The sequence below is a fragment of the Eurosta solidaginis genome, chromosome 5, assembly GCF_040869045.1.
Source record: "Eurosta solidaginis isolate ZX-2024a chromosome 5, ASM4086904v1, whole genome shotgun sequence".
NCBI lineage: Eukaryota > Metazoa > Arthropoda > Insecta > Diptera > Tephritidae > Eurosta > Eurosta solidaginis.
In genome coordinates this window covers 183,627,961-183,647,272 of record NC_090323.1, presented here as the reverse complement: position 1 = coordinate 183,647,272, position 19,312 = coordinate 183,627,961, and the positions used below count along the sequence as shown (strand labels likewise).

At 39.7% G+C, this 19,312-nt stretch overlaps 1 protein-coding gene across 1 annotated transcript; it reads left to right on the top strand.

Moving 5' to 3' along the window:
- The first annotated feature begins 12,721 nt into the window (after positions 1-12,721).
- On the top strand, positions 12,722-18,719 carry LOC137253909 (uncharacterized). Its single transcript, XM_067791515.1, has 3 exons — positions 12,722-12,831; positions 12,896-13,104; positions 16,496-18,719. The coding sequence occupies exon 3, from the start codon at positions 16,984-16,986 to the stop codon at positions 18,166-18,168; it is 1,185 nt and encodes a 394-aa protein (XP_067647616.1). The 5' UTR covers positions 12,722-12,831; positions 12,896-13,104; positions 16,496-16,983; the 3' UTR covers positions 18,169-18,719.
- Positions 18,720-19,312: the final 593 nt, after the last annotated feature.

Here is a 19,312-nt window from a genome sequence, read left to right as displayed (position 1 = left end):
TGATTGTGGCAGCCCATTTAAGTACGAGCAGTGTTGTTGCTCAGAAATTCGTGCACTTCTCACAACTCTGGTTTTTTGGCAGTATACAATAGAAACTATTAGCAGTTTGGAAACAGATAAAACTAATTAAGTGTACCTTTTGTACTTTTCTGTATATTCACTAAAAATACAGTCAATGTACACATATGAATTCAACTGTTCAAATATATGTACATATATATAAACAAACAATTACTAGGAAGTTTTCTTTTGAAAAAGTATAACAAAATGTTCTGTCAAAGCCGCGTTCATTTCATTACGCTGGTATATGCGTCAATTAATTCCGTTTGTTTACCTAATTACAAATTTTCATTATAGTTATTAATTAAATAGGCTTATTAGGCTCCTATATCAGAAAATTTGTATGGGACCAACATTATAAACGCTTAATAAGCTTTTTGTATTTGCCATAAATAAAATTTCAATTTTAGCAGGCACTTTTACCCACGGCGGCCGCCATAGAGTTATCGTAGCATGGTCTGCCTACCACCCCGAGTGTCCTGGGTTCAACTCCCGGGTAGAGAAACATCAAAAATGAAGAAAGAAGTTTTTTAATTAGGAAATAGTTTTTCTAATCTGCGTCGCCTCTCGGAAGTGTTTAGTATACACTCCGAATGTATTTCTGCCGTGAAAGGTTTTTGCTTATTTTTTATTCACATTGCGCAATTAGGTATAAATTGCGCCCACAAAATTTATCTCGGTGCAGTTTATACTTAAAAAGTGATACCAAAGTTCTTAAACTAAAATTTACTCACGAAATTTTTCGCAATCCTCTTTGTCGTTCTTTTATCTTATACGAATGCGGAATTTCGCATTATAAATGAAGAAGATATAGAAATAAAGGACAGCGAACATTCGGTATCAATATACAGGTCTTCCAAGTATCTTGGCACTTGTTCCAAAATCTCTGTGAATACGGTGATTACAGCTCCACAATGCGTATTCAAGAGAAAATATAGTGATCTCTACTTTGCAGCTGTTATAACCAATAATACAGGGGTTAGCTATGGTCAACAACGCAAAGTGCACAGTATAATTTTTGAATACAGATTTTGAATGGCAGGATAATTTAGTAATACCTGTAACGCTTTGCGATACCAATACCGTATTACAACCAGGCACGAATATGCAAGTCAGTGCATGGGGTTCGATAATGAAAAATGTATATGATTATTTTCCTTATCTAAAGACTACTAAAATTCCTATAATACAAAAGGATCAATGCAAGAACCGTCATCGATCGAATTCATCGATTATAGAAGACACAATCATTTGTGCTGGATGTAGTGGAAGTACTCTGGGATATGGAGATTCTGGAGCAGGGGCACTTGTGAATAACAAACTTTGTGCGGTGGGACTCTATACTACTAACTCGCTCGATATTTCCAATTTATTTACTGATGTAACAAATGAAAGAGTTAGAGCAATTATAAAGGCGTGGCTTTTTCGGGTATTTAGTTGGTTAAAATATTACAAAAAGTGTAATTATAGTTATAACAGTTCGTTACAGGATTCATTTAAAAAAATCAAAAAAAAAAAAACCGAAAAGCTGTGTTAAACATTAAAGATAAAACCTACCGAACTTGAATTACGAATAATTTGCAGCAAATTCATGCCATAAAAGCTCATAATTTAAAAAGGGATGTGTGCTCAACTGCCGGTTTCGAAGGGTCCTTAAATGATCCCGAAGGGTCCCAAAATGATACCAAAATAGTCCCGAAATTATCCCAATGGGATACCGGACAAATCCCGAAAACCATCCAGAAATGATCCCTGAGGGGTCCCTAAATGATTCCGAAATAGTCCCGAAAAGACCATTACGGGATCACGGACGGAATCCAGAAAACCATCCAGAAATGGGTTGACCTTATGACGCAGAATAGAAAATTAGTAAAATTTGGACAATGGGCGTGGCACCGCCCACTTTTAAAGGAAGGTAATTTAAAAGTTTTGCAAGCTGTAGTTTGGCAGTCGTTGAAGATATTCTAATGAAATTGGGCAGGAACGTTACTCCTATTAATATATGTGTAAAAACTAAAAATTAGCAAAATCGGATGACGAGTAGTTGACAATTTTACGGCATTCCACTTCTAATTAACTACAAAAAGTCAGGTATTAACTGGATGGGATGCCATGGCAGACACTTTAAGAGAGAAGTGGCAAAAAAATCAAACGGAAATGACCTTGTTAGAAAATTATTTAAAAAAAAAACAAAAATTTGAGCTATAAAATAATATTTGTCTCTTCACGCCGTTTCGCATGTTACTTTTTGGACTAAGATTGGGTGATGTTGAACCGACCGATCTGTGATTACTTCCAGAAGTTTGCTTAATGACCAAACTAAAACCCCTATCAAAAATAAGGTCCAATGTTATAAAATAACTCCGTCCTCTTGGCAAATACTAGGACCTTTCTAAGACCCATGCCATTTGCTGCTTCTAGATCTGATATCTAAATCACTCCTTATAGCTGGAGATTTGGTTTGGCAAGCACGACGCACGAGCGTAAAACGTATTTGATCGTTCTCTCCTCTAAACCGCACTGACTAGGCAGCTTGTGACACCAGAAGTCACTGTCCAGTCAGATTAATCATCATGAGTCTACAGTTATCTCTTTTTAATGATAGCAATTAATTTGTAGTCTAGGGTTTTAAGGCCTACACATGATCTTCGACACTTAACAGTCCCGCACTTGAGTCCACGGTTATTGCCTTGCTAAAGAGTTAACCTTTTCCAAAGAAAATTGATAGATAAGAAGGTACGCTGCTTTTTTGGAAACCAACTTTTAGTTAGCTCTTAGTGGACTTTTTCCTGCTGGGAAATTTTGATTTAAAGCGAGAAAGCAACAACAAACCGCTAGCTAACCAAACAGAGTACTGAAATATTCCAAGTAAAAGAAAATAATGTTTGACTTTGGAAGTCTGATAATAATTCCCTTTATTAAAGAAATTCTTTCTCTTTTATAGCTAATTTCTTAACCTACCCATTCATAAATGTCCTAATACTAACAAACTAAAAATATGTACATGCATACATGTAGATTTGTATGCAAAGTCAGCAGATTGATATTCATGTAAAATGTTTGTATGTGAATGTTTGGTTAATTCACATTATTGGTTGTATGTAAATATTTTGGTGACAAACTAATATTGACGATCGGCAGTGTATTGACCGGAGTGTGTGACTAGGCAGAATTTGATAGGTGTGAACTGACAAAGGTTTCATATTCGGCATTCCATTGATGTTAGCGAACCGCTTTGTTAGGTCAATGTAATTTATGTCGCATAAAATTGTAATATGATTATGCTATTACTAAAATGTATTGGCATAGAAGTTCATGGTGCGTAATGCCGCAAAAGTATTGCATAGGTGGGCATGACGCATAATGCTACGCCATCCGCCTTAGAAAAGGAGTATTATATAATTGTTTTGTGAACAATTGTATAAGACTCTTTGTTCGAATTTTAAATGATTTTAAGTGATTCTAATTTTAAATGATTTTGGTATTTTACTGTAACTTGATATTATAGTGAAAGAGTTTGTGTACTTTTTTTCTAATATGCTGACCTTGATACTTTTATTATTTTTACATTTTGTTTATATATTTTTCTAAATGTTTTATACAAATCTTTTTTTTTAATTTTAAATTTAACGATTATTTCACGCATAAAAATTTTAAATGTATTTTGCACAGCCGGTCTTTAAGAGCGTCGACTCACTTAAAAATCGGCATGTTTTTACAAATTATTATTAAATAACCGAGTAAATTGGAATGATTATTTGCTGTAAGTTATCAAAAGATGTTTTGAATGTGTTTAAGCCTATTCGTATGGACTATTATTTCCTTATCTTTTATTACGTTCCATTGGTGCGTGAACCAGATACGGATAGAAATTTAACATGCAAATGCAACAACAACGTTATGATCCTCATATTTATCTGGTTCAATTTCTGATCCGTATAGCAGTTCTGTTCGTTTCGTTTTCTGAAGTAGATTTTTTGACAGCTAACCACTTTTGTGTTGGTAGCACTCATGGCTCAACTATATGGTTGGCTCATCTCTACAGCAGGAACATACCTTTGTTCGCATTGCCAAAATCAGCGGGTTGGTGTTAGACGAATGGAATGGAATGAAAACATAAAACTTTGCAGCATTTGTATGTAGTATGAAAATATTGTAAATTCGTTGGTTTCATTTTAAGTTTGACATCTCCTTCTGACAATCCCTACTCCAGGGAAATGGAAAAAATATAATCAGCTGGTGAGATGAGCCAACCATAGAGTTGAGCCATTGTAGCACTGAACTAAATATGTGGACATTTGTGTATACATAAAATATTTCGCCATATTTAAAAGCAAAAAAACTTAAAGAGTATGCAACTTGAAGATGATGTAAGGAAAATAAATAGTTTTCTTACGTGCGAAACTATTTAAATGTTAATAATTCTATCAGTACCTTAAAATTTTGTGTATGTTTCTTCTTATTTTCAACAACTTATATGTTTTATATTAATGCTGCCAGCTCTCATAAAGTTGATCCAGATCGTTCCAATGATATTTGAGCCAGAGCCAGAGCTCGATAAACCAATGGAACGGCCCTTTTGTTGTTCCTATCATTATTTAGTAAATTATGCAACACTGGGCGGCCACCGTGGTGTGATGGTAGCGTGCTCCGCCTATCACACCATACGCCCTGGGTTCAACTCCCGGGCAAAGCAACATCAAAATTTTAGAAATAAGGTTTTTCAATTAGAAGAAAATTTTTCTAAGCGGGGTCGCCCCTCGGCAGTGTTTGGCAAGCGCTCCGGGTGTATTTCTGCCATGAAAAGCTCTCAGTGAAAACTCATCTGCCTTGCAGATGCCGTTCGGAGTCGGCATAAAACATGTAGGTCCCGTCCGGCCAATTTGTAGGGAAAATCAAGAGGAGCACGACGCAAATTGGAAGAGAAGCTCGGCCTTAGATCTCTTCGGAGGTTATCGCGCCTTACATTTATTTTTTTTTTTTATGCAACACTTTTTTTCCTATCGGAATTTTCTATGTATATAACTAACGTAAAAATTCTTATTGTTTATCTTACGAGAAGCCTTTTCCTTAATTAGTTAAGTCTCCTATTCTACCGAGGGTTAGAGTAAAAATATGTTCTTGTTAATATTTCCTATTTCACCTCTGGTTAAAGTAAAAATATTTTTCTATTATGTAAACTTATGAGCTGCTTTTTCTCTAACTAACGCTAAATTTCTTATTTTTATTTCCTTACTGTAGCTATTTTATCATAATTAGATTTCTTTACTGTTTTTATTAAACGAAAATTTTCATTTCTATTTTATTTCATTTGGGTCATATTAAACTTTGAACCAATAATTAAAAAAATTCTAGCTAATTATTCGGAAAATTTAGTGGTTGTAGCTGGTGGAAGAGCAAGGTAATTTATAATAGTAGTATTTCAGCTAATGGGTAGAGGGAAGGTACAGTGGATGCAAAAATGTTTCGTATCTTTAAATGATCTTTTCATATTTTCGATATTTTCATATTTTCCAGCAATATATTTTTGGTCTTTTTCGTCATGCGATTTCTGCGGCAGCCACCAGGACAGAATCGTCATGACTTTTATGAAGAATTATTTTTATTTTTATTCCGGGATTTGTCACATGCACAACCTCTTTGGTTAATGCAATTATTTGATCTTAGAGAACTATCAATTATTATTTTAAATTTGCCTACTCGAGTAAATATTCAATTCTTTTTCCTTATAAATACCAAGTCTTGTATTGGCGGCATTTGTACAACGTGTGTACAGCCTGATAAGTAATTGTCCTAAGTCAATTTTAACATCTACAATCAGGTTGCTTGTATTTCTTACGCTACCATTTTAGAAGCGCGACATGTCTTCTTGCTGCAAATTTATATAGCGCTTCACTTATATTTTTATAGGTTCTCTTTGCGACTTTTCTTCATTCTTTTCTTTTTTTTTTGTTGTTATGGGCTGGTTTTAAAATTTTCTTGTTCTTAGTTTTTGCCTATTTCCACTGTCCTAGAATTTTCTATTGCTTCGTGACTATCTTTATCAGGAGCATTCAAAGGAATTATGCAAATTTAGATTGCTATTAAATTTTGGCAGGGTTAATGAGTTTGCCCTTAATGTTGATTGGGAAATTTTAAGAGTTATTTTTATACTTATTTGTTGCTCTTCCACGGCTTTGGGTTTTGTTTTAAAGGGGTTTAGGGTACTTTGAATATTAAATGCGTGCTTGAGCATTTTTCAACTGTCTATATTTGATTTTGATATAGTTTTTAAGTATCGTGGCTATGGCAATGGTCAGTAGCACGATAATGCAGATTAAAACTGCTAGCCAAACATCTGGAATGTTTGGAGCAGCTTTTGTTTCTGGTTCAGCTGGTGGTTCATATTTTACAATTCTATTCTCTGGTGTTTCAGAGTTTCCTTTACCTACTTCGTAGTCAGCTATGGCTATCATAATGCCTTGGGCTATTTTTGTCCACCAAGACATTTTGAAATATAATTATCTTCCTGCTTCTATGAGTAATGAACTAAATTTAATTTTTAATAAAATTTTTCGATTTTATTATTTTATCCTATGCATTCCATTTTACTCTTGACCTTCATTGATTTTTAATAAATATACCTTATTTAATTAATAGCTATTTTAACAATTTATTTCTACAATTGTAGTTTTTGTGTTCCTTTGGAATATTTTCATTTCTGATTTAGATAAAAATTTTTTTTCTTAAAAAAAAAATTCTAATTTTACTTGTTTGTTTAGTTAACATTATTAAAGTCTAAAAAAATTTTTTGTTTTTAACGGAAAATTTTGTTTTTTTAAAAAAAATTTTGAGAATTTTAATATAATTTATTTTTCCTTTGATTTACAAAATATTTTTAATTTTTGTGCTATTTTCGTCGATAGCGTTAATATGTTTTTTTTTCAAGAAAAGAAAATTCTTTTAGATTTTAACATTAAAAATTTTTTTTTTCATATTAATTATTTTCAAAAATTTTGTTCAAAATTTAGTACATTTAACACTAAAATAAGGAATTGGAAGTTTTCGATACAAAATCGATGAATTTTTGGTAAAAATCGATAAACTACTAACAAAAAATTAGATATCACAATTAGAAAATTTATCGATAAGTTTTGTGTAGCAAATCCATAACTTTTCGATAACTAATCAACAGCTCTTTAAAGACGAATCCTTAACTTCTTATTTAAAAATAGATGAGAACGCGATAATGAGCTGATAGCGATAACAAATCGATGACTTTTCTGTAACAAATCGATAATAAGCCGATAACAAATTTCACTTTCAAAATTCATTTTTGTTAACATATCGATACCGGTAAATTTTCGATATTTCATTGATAAGATGTTGATATCTTTTTGATAACGTATCCATAAATTTTCGATAAACATTTTATACATTATCGATAACCTTTTCAAAACAAATCGTTATCCTTTGTCATCGACAACAAAAATGTAACATTTCGATAACAAATTGATATCTTGTTTAAACCTCATCGATAAAACAATTAAACATTGCGAGTTGTACGCTGTTGAAATGGCCAATAAAATGAGTTCCTCTTACGAGAAAATTAATTAGATTCGATTAGATTAGATTAAATAGAGAGAAGATAAAAGAGGCTGAGAAAAAGAAAGAGTTAGACAAAGATAGAAAAATAGATAGAACGGAAAATAAATGAAAGATAAGACGGAGACGGATAAAGAGAAAGGCAGAGGGAGGAGTCAATAAAAGGATAAGGAAGTTGGGAAGAGAGTTTTGCAGATAGACGAAAGTGAGCGAAGAACAACGTTTGCCGGTTCTGCTAGTAAAGATATAATAGTGATAAGCGTTGCTAATAATAACGCATTGCTAGAAAATAAAATGTCACCGATCAAGTTCTGTTGAACGAGCCTTAAAATGATCCCCACAATTTGCGTTCAAAACATATGTATATAGGTTTCAAATTGTGTATAACAGAGAATAGCAACAAAAGGCAACTCTTAGAGACCAATCGCAAAGCGAGCATGTGGGCATTCATATGGCTGCCTTAACACTAGTATAACGGGACGAATCCCGAAAACCATCCAGAAATGGGTTGGCCTTATGACGCAGAATAGAAAATTAGTAAAATTTTGGACAATGGGCGTGGCACCGCCCACTTCTAAAGGAAGGTAATTTAAAAGTTTTGCAAGCTGTAATTTGGCAGTCGTTGAAGATATCCTAATGAAATTTGGCAGGAACGTTACTCCTATTAATATATGTGAACAAAATAAAAATTAGCAAAGTCGGATGACAATTTTACGGGATTCCACTTCTAATTAACTACAAAAAGTCAGATATTAACTGGATGGGATGCCATGGCAGACACTGTAAGAGAGAAGTGGCAAAAAAATCAAACGGAAATGACCTTAAGTTAGAAAATTATTAAAAAAAAAAAATTTGAGCTATACAATAATATTTGTCTCTTCACGCCGTTTCGCATGTTACTTTTTGGACTAAGATTGGGTGATGTTAAACCTACCGATCTGTGAGAACTTCCAGAAGTTTGTTTAATGACCAAACTAAAACCCCTATCAAAAACCAGGTCCAATGTTATAAAATAACTACGTCCTCTTGGCAAATACTAGGACCTTTCTAAGACCCATGCAATTTGCTGCTTCTAGATCTGATATCTAAATCACTCCTTATAGCTGGAGATTTGGAGCTTTGATTTAAAGTGACAAAGCAACAACAAATTGCTAGCTGACCAAACAGAGTACATATAGCTGATTGGAAACCACTAAAATGTTTGATTATAAAGATATGGATACCACGTTGACATTGGGAGCTTTGCGAGCACAACAACAACTACACTATGAATTAGCTTCTAAGAATTTCAAAGAACATGTCAGTACTTAACTCCGCTTATTTGATAACTGCTTAATAATATTTATACAACCTGGTCTGAAAGTGCACGTGCATATTTCTGGAAATAAACAAAAAATTGTTAGAAATTAGTTTTAGTTTATTACAAATTTTTCTCGGAATTGGTGCACAAAGCTCTCATATCAGCTGATTTTTAATCACGTTGCTTCTCGGTAGCATTTATCATCATAAAAAGATCAGATAAGGCACTTTGAGGTATGGACTTGCCCTTCACTCGCGGTGATCTTAATTATATATTCCCAAATTAGAAAAATTTTAGATAATTGAAAATTTTTTTTACATTAATAGAAAAGTATCTAATAATTGCTTTTCGAAATATTTGTACTAAATAACTTATGTTTTTCTCACCGGAATCCGGGTTATTACCGGTGGCATACAAAAGTTTCATCGATTTTTTATTTAAGTTTTATCGGTATCGGTTTCACAACAATACGAGAAGTTTTTGTTATCAAATAGATAAGCATACCGATAACAAACTGAAAATACTACAATAAGAAATCGGAAGTTTTCGATACAATATCGATAAATTTTTGATAAAAATCGATACACTACCAACAAAAGATTGAATATAGTAATTATATAATTTATCGATAAATTTTGTGTAGCAAATCCATAACTTTTCAATAACTAATCAACAGCTTTTTAAAAACAAATCCATAACTTTTTAATTAAAAATCGATGAAAACGCAATAATGAGCTGATGACGATAACAAATCGATGATTTTTAGATAACACGCCGATAAAAATTTCGCTTTCAAGTTTCATTTTTGTTAGCATATTGATAACGGTAATTTTTCGATAGTTAATTGATAAAATGTTGATATTTTAATAATGTATCCATAAATTTTGGATAAACATTTTATACATAATCGATAACTTTTTGAAAAAAAATCGTTATCCTCTTTTATCGACAACAAAAATATAACACTTCGATAACAAATAACTTTTTTGCAAAGGTATAGCTTATTTTATTCGTCCACACCCCTTTTAAAAATCTTTTATATAAAAATGGGCGTGGCCTTAGCCGATTTCGTTAGTTTTTCTTCAAAGCATTCCTTATAGTAAAGGCAACCTCTCTGCCGAATTTTGTTACGATAGGTTTAACGATTTTTGATTTATGATTAATAATATTTGTAAAATTGATTTTATCATAGGTGGGCGGTGCCACGCCCATTTAAATATTTTTTTTTTTAATTTCTATCAAGAGTCTTAATATCAGTCCACACGTCAAATTTCAACATTCTAGGTGTATTATTTACTAAATTATCAGGTGTTTTGTGTTTTCCAAAATGTTATATATTGTTACGAATATTAGCAAAACTAAGGGGTGCTGCCATCTCTAAGCCGATGCTAAGGAGCGCCTTGCATGCACATCCATAGATCAATCATTATGTATCTACATAAACGAATAAAACATTATGTCTACACATATGTACGTACACGCAGCAGAGAAGAGATGCTCCCAAAAGTATGCAATTATAATTGTTGAAGTGTCGCTCACAAATACACGCATATGAGAAGCTATATACGTGCATCTGTAGTTATAATTATATGACGGCAACTAAGCAAATTCTGGAAGCGCCTAGAAGATGCCACGAGGAAATCACAGAGTATAAAAGCACCAGCGGTAGAAGCGCTATAATCAGTTTCGATTAAGACGCTATCTCCCTCGCGAAGGGCAGACATCTTGCCGCGATGCGAGGGCTTAGTCGCTGACCACGGGACTATGCCACCCAGTAGGATGCAGGTTCATATGGATCTCCATGACTGCGGTGGCCTAGTCCTAGGGTGAGCGATGACCAAGATCTGCCCCCTCCCAACCCAGGGTGTTATGCGTCACCGTGCCCATTATATGGTTTGCAGCCGGGAGGTTAATCTGGCTCTATTTGTACGGAGCCTCTCTGACACCGGGCCGCCTCAGAGAGTAGAAATGGTCTTACCGCGGCAAGGGGCTCTGCCGCGGCGGACGACACTTTTCCCCCTTTCAATAAGGTGTCCCTAAGCTGGCCTCGTCTAGCAAAGTGGTCGTACGAACAAGATGAACAACAAAAACAAAAAAAAAACAAGGAAAAAGACACTTCGTCCTCCTCCACAGGGAGAACAGCATTGGCATCCATACGCCCTAGTGAACGAGGGAGGGCTACCAATGCTACCAATGCTAAAGGGAAGAGCGACTTGGTGGGGGTCGGCAATAGTATGGCGGCGAAGGGAGTTGCGCTGGCAACGGCGAACCCTGACGCTCCTGCTGATGCCGGACACCGACCAAGCGCCGGAACGGCAACCATTTTGCCCACGGCTGTGGCAGGGGTCTCTGGACCTGGTCACTCCGAGCCAAGGGAAAACGGGGCCGCAACAGCTTCTTTAACCGGGGGAGCGACTGCGTTGGAAACGACGGGTCGGCTCCCCATGGACGACAAGAGGGCAACCTCATTCAATACAGTCTTAGGTGATCGGACGGGGGCAAGCACCAGTATGGCGGCGAAGGTAGTTGCGCTGGCAACGGCGAACACTGACGCGCCTGCTGATGCTGGGCGCCCGTCTGACGCCGGTATGGCGACTGTTCTCCCCACGGCTGTGACAGGGGTCCCACGATATGGTCACACTGAGCCAAAGGTGAAAGGAGCCATAAGGAAGACAACATCCGAGGGTACGACCGCGAGGGCAACTACGGGTCGGACCCCTTCTCAAGAAGAGTCCCACAAGGGATCGTTCCACAGGAACAAGAGAAGGGCTGCAAAAGTCCTGTCAAGATATGAGGGTGTTCCGCTGGAAACGCTGTCAGAGAACGCCAGGAATTCGGTAGAAAGGGCGCGAGCTCTACTGCCGAATTTTCGGGGTTCTCTGCCAACAAGCGCAACCCCATATAAGCATCAAAGGTCCGATGAGGATATCAAACCACCGCCGAAAAGGCACCAGATTCACCCCGCGGTAGCCAAACCCAGCTTTGCCGAGGTAGCCAAGGGCCGGATCCTTATAGGAATCCTGGACCGAGGGAATGACCGTGGTGCAATCCCTAAAGACCAGTGGCCGTACGTCCGGAATGAAATCGGTAACGCCGTTCTTGACGTGCTGATGGAGTCTCCGGGTAGTCCGCCGCGAGGTTCTGATGCAGGATGGTACCAGGGCCAAATCAAGGTACTCGCTTGCGAGGATGCAAGGTATGTTGCGCTGTACAAGGCAGCAGCCGCAAAGCTGGGACAAGTCTATCCCGGGGCGATTATCGAGGTCGTCGACTGGAAGGACATTCCGGCTCGGCCAAGGGTCAGGCATGCTGCAACTGATGAACCCGGCTCTCCCAACGCAGGACTGGAGTGTCATCCAAGTCGAGGAAGCTGTAGGACCTAGGAGACAGGTCGTGTTAGCCCTGAATAAGGAAGCTCTCGAGCCCCTTAGACGGAGCAAAGGAAGAGTGTTTTACGGCCTCGGCGAGGTCGTAATTCACGTATACCGTGTGGACGCACAGCGCGCATCCCTTTCGAGTGCCTCTTTGGACACGGACATTGAGGCACCCGAAGTGGAAGCGGAAATATCCGACGCCGAAAGCCTGGTTTCCGCCACGTCAAATTGCGCAGGGGCTCTGGGCAATTTGTCGATGGAGGATGCTCTGCTGGATAGCGACGGAGAGGATCCCAACATCACGGTGATGGAGGCAGGGGAGTCTGAGCAAGCTCATGCTGAGGTTGCTCCAGATAAACCTGCACAAAAGTAAGGCAGCCTCGGCTGCTCTCATCAGTCGCCTTTCTAAAGGCGACGTCGAAGTGGTCCTTATCAAAGAACCCTGGTTGAACAATTCAAGGATTTGCGGATTGGGGGCCATTGGATTTAAGCTCATCCGAGCTGCAGATGAAGGTAAAGTGAGAACATGCATTTTAGTAAAGTTTGAGCTAAATATCTTTCTCTTACCTAATTATAGCAATGGAGACGTTACAGCGGCCAGCTTGGCAAGCGGAGGCACCCAATTAACGCTAGCCTCCATTTATATGCCGTACGACGCAGAGGAACCTCCTCCGCAAAAGACGGTAAAGGATCTGGTGGCCGACTCAAGCAAAGGCCATCTGCTAATCGGGACATACGCAAACGCCCACCACGTGCAGTGGGGTAGTTCCGACATAAACACTCGTGGTGAGTCACTTTTTGAGTACCTTTTAACAACTAACCTTGTACTTTGCAATGTAGGTAATGAACCAACTTTTATTACTAAAAACCGTAGAGAGGTTATTGACCTCACTATTTGTAGCGAAAGCGTTTATGGGTGGGTTAAAAAATGGCGTGTTCTTGAGGAACATTCCTTTTCAGACCACCGGTATATTGAAGTAATGTTAGAGTTCTTCGTCGATCAGCCCAATGCGAGACGTAACCCACGTAATACAAACTGGGAACTACATAATGAGCTGTTAGCAAGAGAACTACCAGAACTGCCCCCACAAAGCCCCTCATCAACGATGGAGCTAGAGGGTCTGGTAGAAACCTTCACATCGGCATTCTCAAATGCCTTAGAACAGGCCTGTCAATTGCCAAAACCGCGCGGTAAGCGTAAACCTCACTGGTGGTCCCATGATCTGGACCTACTTCGTAAATCCTGTAGAGAACAGTTTAACAAAGCCAAATTCTTTGATAACGGGTCACAATGGCTAGAATACAAGGCCAAACTAAGGACCTACAAAAAAGTCCTGAGACAAGCGAAGAGAACTTCATGGAGAAATTTCTGCACTGGAGTCGAAAGTGTAGTGGACACATCCAGGCTAGGGTGCGTGCTTTCTAAGACGCAAATAGCTATTAGCTATCTGCGGAGACCGAATGGTACCTGGACCAGCACAGAAGGGGAAACTCTAGAGCTGCTACTGGACACACATTTCCCGGGAAATATGGCCAACGCACCGGAAGTACCTGCAGCAAACCAAGCTGTGAATATCCTGAGGAGAGGGTAAGGTGGGCACTTGAAAGTTTTAAACCTTTTAAGGCTGCTGGACAAGACGGGATTGTCCCCGCTCAACTTATCTACTCTTTGGAGTTATCAGCCAACTGGCTGCGGCACATATATACCGCTTGTTTGGTTATAAACTATATTCCGTGTGCATGGAGGAGCGCCACGGTCATATTCATTCCTAAGGCAGGCAAAGCCTCTCACTAGGAGCCGAAGGACTACAGACCTATCAGTCTTTCATCCTTCGTACTCAAGACTCTAGAGAGAATAGTTAGCGATTTTCTCACTACAAGCATTGATAGGAATCTCATTTCGGACTATCAACACGCGTACACCAAAGGTAAATCTGCGGAGACTGCGCTACACAGCCTAGTCTCTACTATAGAAACATCCTTGTTCGAAAAGGATTATTGTCTTGTGGTCTTTGTGGTCTTCCTAGATATCGAAGGAGCATTCAACAATATAAGTCCAGACGCCGTTAACAATGCTTTAACTGATCTGGACGTAAATAGACCCCTAGTGGGACTAATTGATCAACTGCTCAGGGGAAGGAAAGTGCTTTCCTCACTGGGGAAGGTTGAGATAACACGATTTGTCGCAAGGGGCACGCCACAGGGTGGTGTCCTTTCCCCTTTACTATGGAACCTAACGGTAAACTCGCTATTAAGAGATACTAGTTGGGGGAGCGGGAAGGTCGTGGCATATGCTGATGACCTAGCGATTATCTACAGAGGCAAGTTCCCTCAAACTTTATGCGACCTGATGCAGGTAGCATTGCGAGAGGTTTCCTTGTGGGCTTCCCGATGTGGACTCAGCGTCAACTCCGATAAAGTAGAGCTTGTCTTATATACCAAACGATACAAAATACCATCGTTGAACCTACCAGAACTAAATGGGTTGCGCCTAAGCCTGGCAGATAAAGCCAAATTTCTAGGCGTAGTTTTAGACAAAAAGCTGAACTGGAAGGACAACGTTATCCAGCGACAAAAGGAAGCGTACATTGCATTATATACGTGTAAAAGAGCCATTGGCAAAAAATGGGGACTCACCCCCAACATATGCAGATGGATTTATACCGCGATTATCAGACCCATACTGCTGTATGGGGTAGTCGTATGGTGGCCAGCCTTGAGCAAGGCGTCAAACCTAAACTTGTTGGGTAAAGTCCACAGATCCAGCATGATAAGCATAAGCGGGGCTCAAAGAACAACGCCTGGCGAAGCTCTTCAGGTCATTCTTGACATCTTTCCATTGAATCTGGCTGGTCATCGAGCAGCGGCAACGTCAGCCCTGCGTCTAAGGGAGTTGTCGTGTTGGAACAACAGGAACACAGGACACTCAAGTATACTAAACAAATACAGTTTTCTCCCTCCTAGCACGGATCGCTGTGCGACCACAACAGTTGCGGAAACCAACTTTAAGATAAACACACCCAGCAGGGATGACTGGACGGAGTCGGATAAGTGCCTTGCTATGAGCAACAGCATTTCCATATACACGGACGGATCCAAGCTAAACGGTAGAGTTGGAGGTGGAGTATACTCAAGGGACCTTGACCTCCAGCTCTCATTCAGACTACCCGACCACTGCAGTGTATTCCAGGCAGAAGTTGCAGCCATAATGGAAGCCGCAGCTAGGATAGGGACATACATTGTCGGCAAAGAAATTTGTATCTTCAGCGACAGCCAGGCTGCCATAAAATCTCTGGGCTCCCACTCGTTCAATTCTGAACTAGCACTAAACTGTCGCCGATCTCTTCAAGAGATGGCTCAACAGAACCGTGTACACCTCACATGGGTCCCTGGACATAGGGATATCGAGGGAAACTGCATTGCAGATGAACTCGCTAGGCAGGGTACAACCAAGCAGGTTCTTCCTGGACAAGAACGCTTAGGTATGCCCCTGTCCACATGCAAGCTAATGCTAAAAGAGCACATCTACCGTCAAGCCGACGAAAGATGGCTACAAACACCGGGGTGTCGAACATCGAAAGAAACCTGGCCTAAATGGGATCCTAAAAGGTCCCGTCACGTGTACAACCTAAGAAGGGATACAATTTCCACACTTGTGGGGGAACTAGCGGGTCATTGCCTCATAGGTAGGCATGCAGAAAAGCTAGGAGCGCCTTATCGTCGTTGCTGTAGGAGTTGTAAAGAGGATGAGGAGGAGGAAACGGTGGTTCACCTCATTTGCAACTGCCCAGCACTAAGCGGAGCACGGCAGCGCTTTCTGGGAGCTCCATTTCTAGGTACTATGAGTCAGGTTGTGGAGCATGACGTCAAGGACCTGGTAGCTTTCATCAGGTCCTCAAAATGGTTCGAAGAGGAAAGGTAACGGTATTTTACGTGGTATCACAACGGGCCTAGTGCTACTGGCCTAAGTGTGCCCTCGGGCAGCCACCCTAACCTAACCTAACCTAAGACGCTATCTAGCGAGCAATAGCAGTATTATTTTGAAAGTGAGTTTCATTTGAGCTATCAATCAGTTTGGTTGTTAATCAAGCTAGTTGCAAAGTATAAGTGTTATTGTGAAGTACTTTAATAAAGGCCATTTTTCCATTATTCAATATTGGAGTTATTTATTCAACAGTTTAGCGATACGAACGTAAGAAGCAAGTTTAAAATAAGCGGATTTACAGTAAATTCGTTACAATTGGTGTCAGAAGAGGAATTGTTGAATAAATTCCAGAGGACAACAAGGACATGGCAAACTTCAGTGAATTGAAGATACAGCAACTGAAAAAGGAGTTGGAGAACCGTGGATTGAATACAAGCGGCAATAAGATCGAACTTCAAGCACGGCTACGAGAGGTAATGGAGTCGCAAGGAATTCATGTGGACGACTATGTCTTTTATCCTGACAACAACAAAAATTGAAGAGAAAAACGAAACATCGCAGACAGTTACGAGCACAGGCTTGAACATGATTTTGGCTGCAATATCTGCGCAAACGTCAACAGTGGAATCCCAACTGGAATCGCAGGAGAACCGTATAACATCCAAGATAGAATCCCAATAGAAACGAATAACATCAAAGATCGAAGCACAAGAAACGCGTATTTCAGAAAATCGTCACAAATGTCATCTCAACTGGAATCGCAAACGGCAGATATAACATCTCAACTGGCATCCAAGATGGAAGAACAGAAGATACGTATTGCAGAAATTTCGTTAGAAATAACATCGAAGATTGAAGCACAAGAAACGCGTATTTTAGAAATGTCGACACAGATTACATCCAAGATGAAAGCACAAGAGGAGCGCTTATCATTGCAGGTGGCACAAATGTCTTCGCAGTTAGAAGCACAGAATACAAAAATTGTACAGCTCGAGGACACAATGGATGCCGAGATAGAAGCTTTGAAAGGTCATATACAGGACTTGCAAATAAATCGCCCAACAGTTTCAGCGAGTAATCCAAAGGTAAAGACACCATCCTTTGACGGTTCTGTTCCTTTCCAGGTCTTCAAGTTACAGTTTGAGAAGACCGCAGCAGTGAACAACTGGAATGCGGAAGATAAAGTTGCTACACTGTTCGTGGCATTGAAAGGGCCTGCAGCGGAAATCTTACAGACCATTCCAGAGGGCGAACGGAACTGTTATGAAGCATTGATGGGCGTTCTAGAGAGACGATACGGAACTGAGCATAGGAGACAGATATACCAAATGGAGTTGCTGAACCGCTTCCAGAGGCCTGGTGAAACATTGCAAGAGTTTGCGTCGGATATTGAAAGGCCAGCACATTTAGCAAATGCGGACGCACCCGTGGATTACACTGAAAGGGTAAAGATTCAGAGCTTTATAAAGGGCATACGGGACGCCGAAACAAAGCGAGCTACATACGCAAACCCAAAGCCAACATTCTCAGAAACGGTGTCACAATCTCTGATTCAGCAAACAGCGTCGCTTCTGTGTAAGCCAGTTTTCAAAGCACGCCGTGTGGAAGTAGAAAGGCCAGAGTGGGTAGACGCAATATTGGAGGCGCTGAAAGGATCGCAAAAGCGGAGTGAAAAAGTTATCAAATGCTTCAAATGCGGGAAGTCTGGTCACATTGCACGTCATTGCGATCTTGGTCCTAATAGTTCCAACAATGTGGGTGGCCGTAAACGCAAAGCTGGAGGAGATGAGCAAGAGCGTGCCAGATTTAAAGATCGAGAGCTAGCTCCAGCTGTTGAATGTCCTGTGATATCGATCTCGCAAATTGGAAGAAAATCGAGCAGTCTTGCCGTCAAAGGAAAGCTGGATGCAAAGAACGTGTACTAACTGTAGATACAGGCGAATCTCATTCCTTGATCCGATCTGACTTGGTCAACAGGAGAGTAAAACCGTTACCTGGAGCAAGATTGCGTACGGTCACTGGCGAGTATAGCCAAGTCCAGGGAGAAGTGATATGTGAAGTCTTGATTGGAAAGGTCACGGTTCTACACAAATTCGTTGTGGCAAAGATTGTTGAAGAAGTCATATTGGGAGTCGACTTCTTGGTTGACCATGACATCAAGATCGATATGCAGAGAAGGGTGATGCGTTATGAGAACCAGGATATACCACTTAACTTCAAGTTGGAGAAAGGGTTCAGTAGTAATCGAGTACTGGTGGAGAAGACTCGACAAAGGCCACGAAAGTCAAAAGAAAAGGTTGATGGTTCGAATGGGCCAAGTAAAGCGAAATTAAAAGTACCTGCGAGGAAAATGCCGGCATCCACAAACCCTAATGGACGCACTAAAATGAGTGAAAGAATTTTTCAGAAAGAATGCAAGGGTGGTTTCAAGACAGCGCGCATTACTGTTGTGAAACGTCCAGACGATAATGATGATGCAAAGTCAATCCGTCAGGTGCAAGCTCTGCGAAGAAATTCATTGGCCAAATAACAGAGTGTGAAGGAACGAACCACGGTATTGAGAAGTACGTTGAAACACAGGTACCATGAGAACAATAATTCGAAAGGTTTCTTGGCGGAAGATTTGGTACTGTTATACAACCCTCACCGGTGGAAATGTGTTCCATCCACATTTCGGTGCAGTTGGGAAGGCCTGTACAAAGTTGTGAAGAAGATCAGTGACCACGAAGTAGAAGAGTGGTACATTTGGAAATGCTGGCAGCGTTTAGATCCAGAGTTTTTTCTGATCGGGACGATCAGACTTAGGTGGAGGGCAGTGTTACGAATATTAGCAAAACTAAGGGGTGCTGCTCTCTAAGCCGATGCTAAGGAGCGCCTTGCATGCACATCCCTAGATCAATCATTATACATAAACGAATAAAACATTATGTCTACACATATGTACGTACACGCAGCAGAGAAGAGATGCTCCCAAAAGTATGCAATTGTAATTGTTGAAGTGTCGCTCACAAATACACGCATATGAGAAGCTATATACGTGCATCCGTAGTTATAATTATATGACGGCAA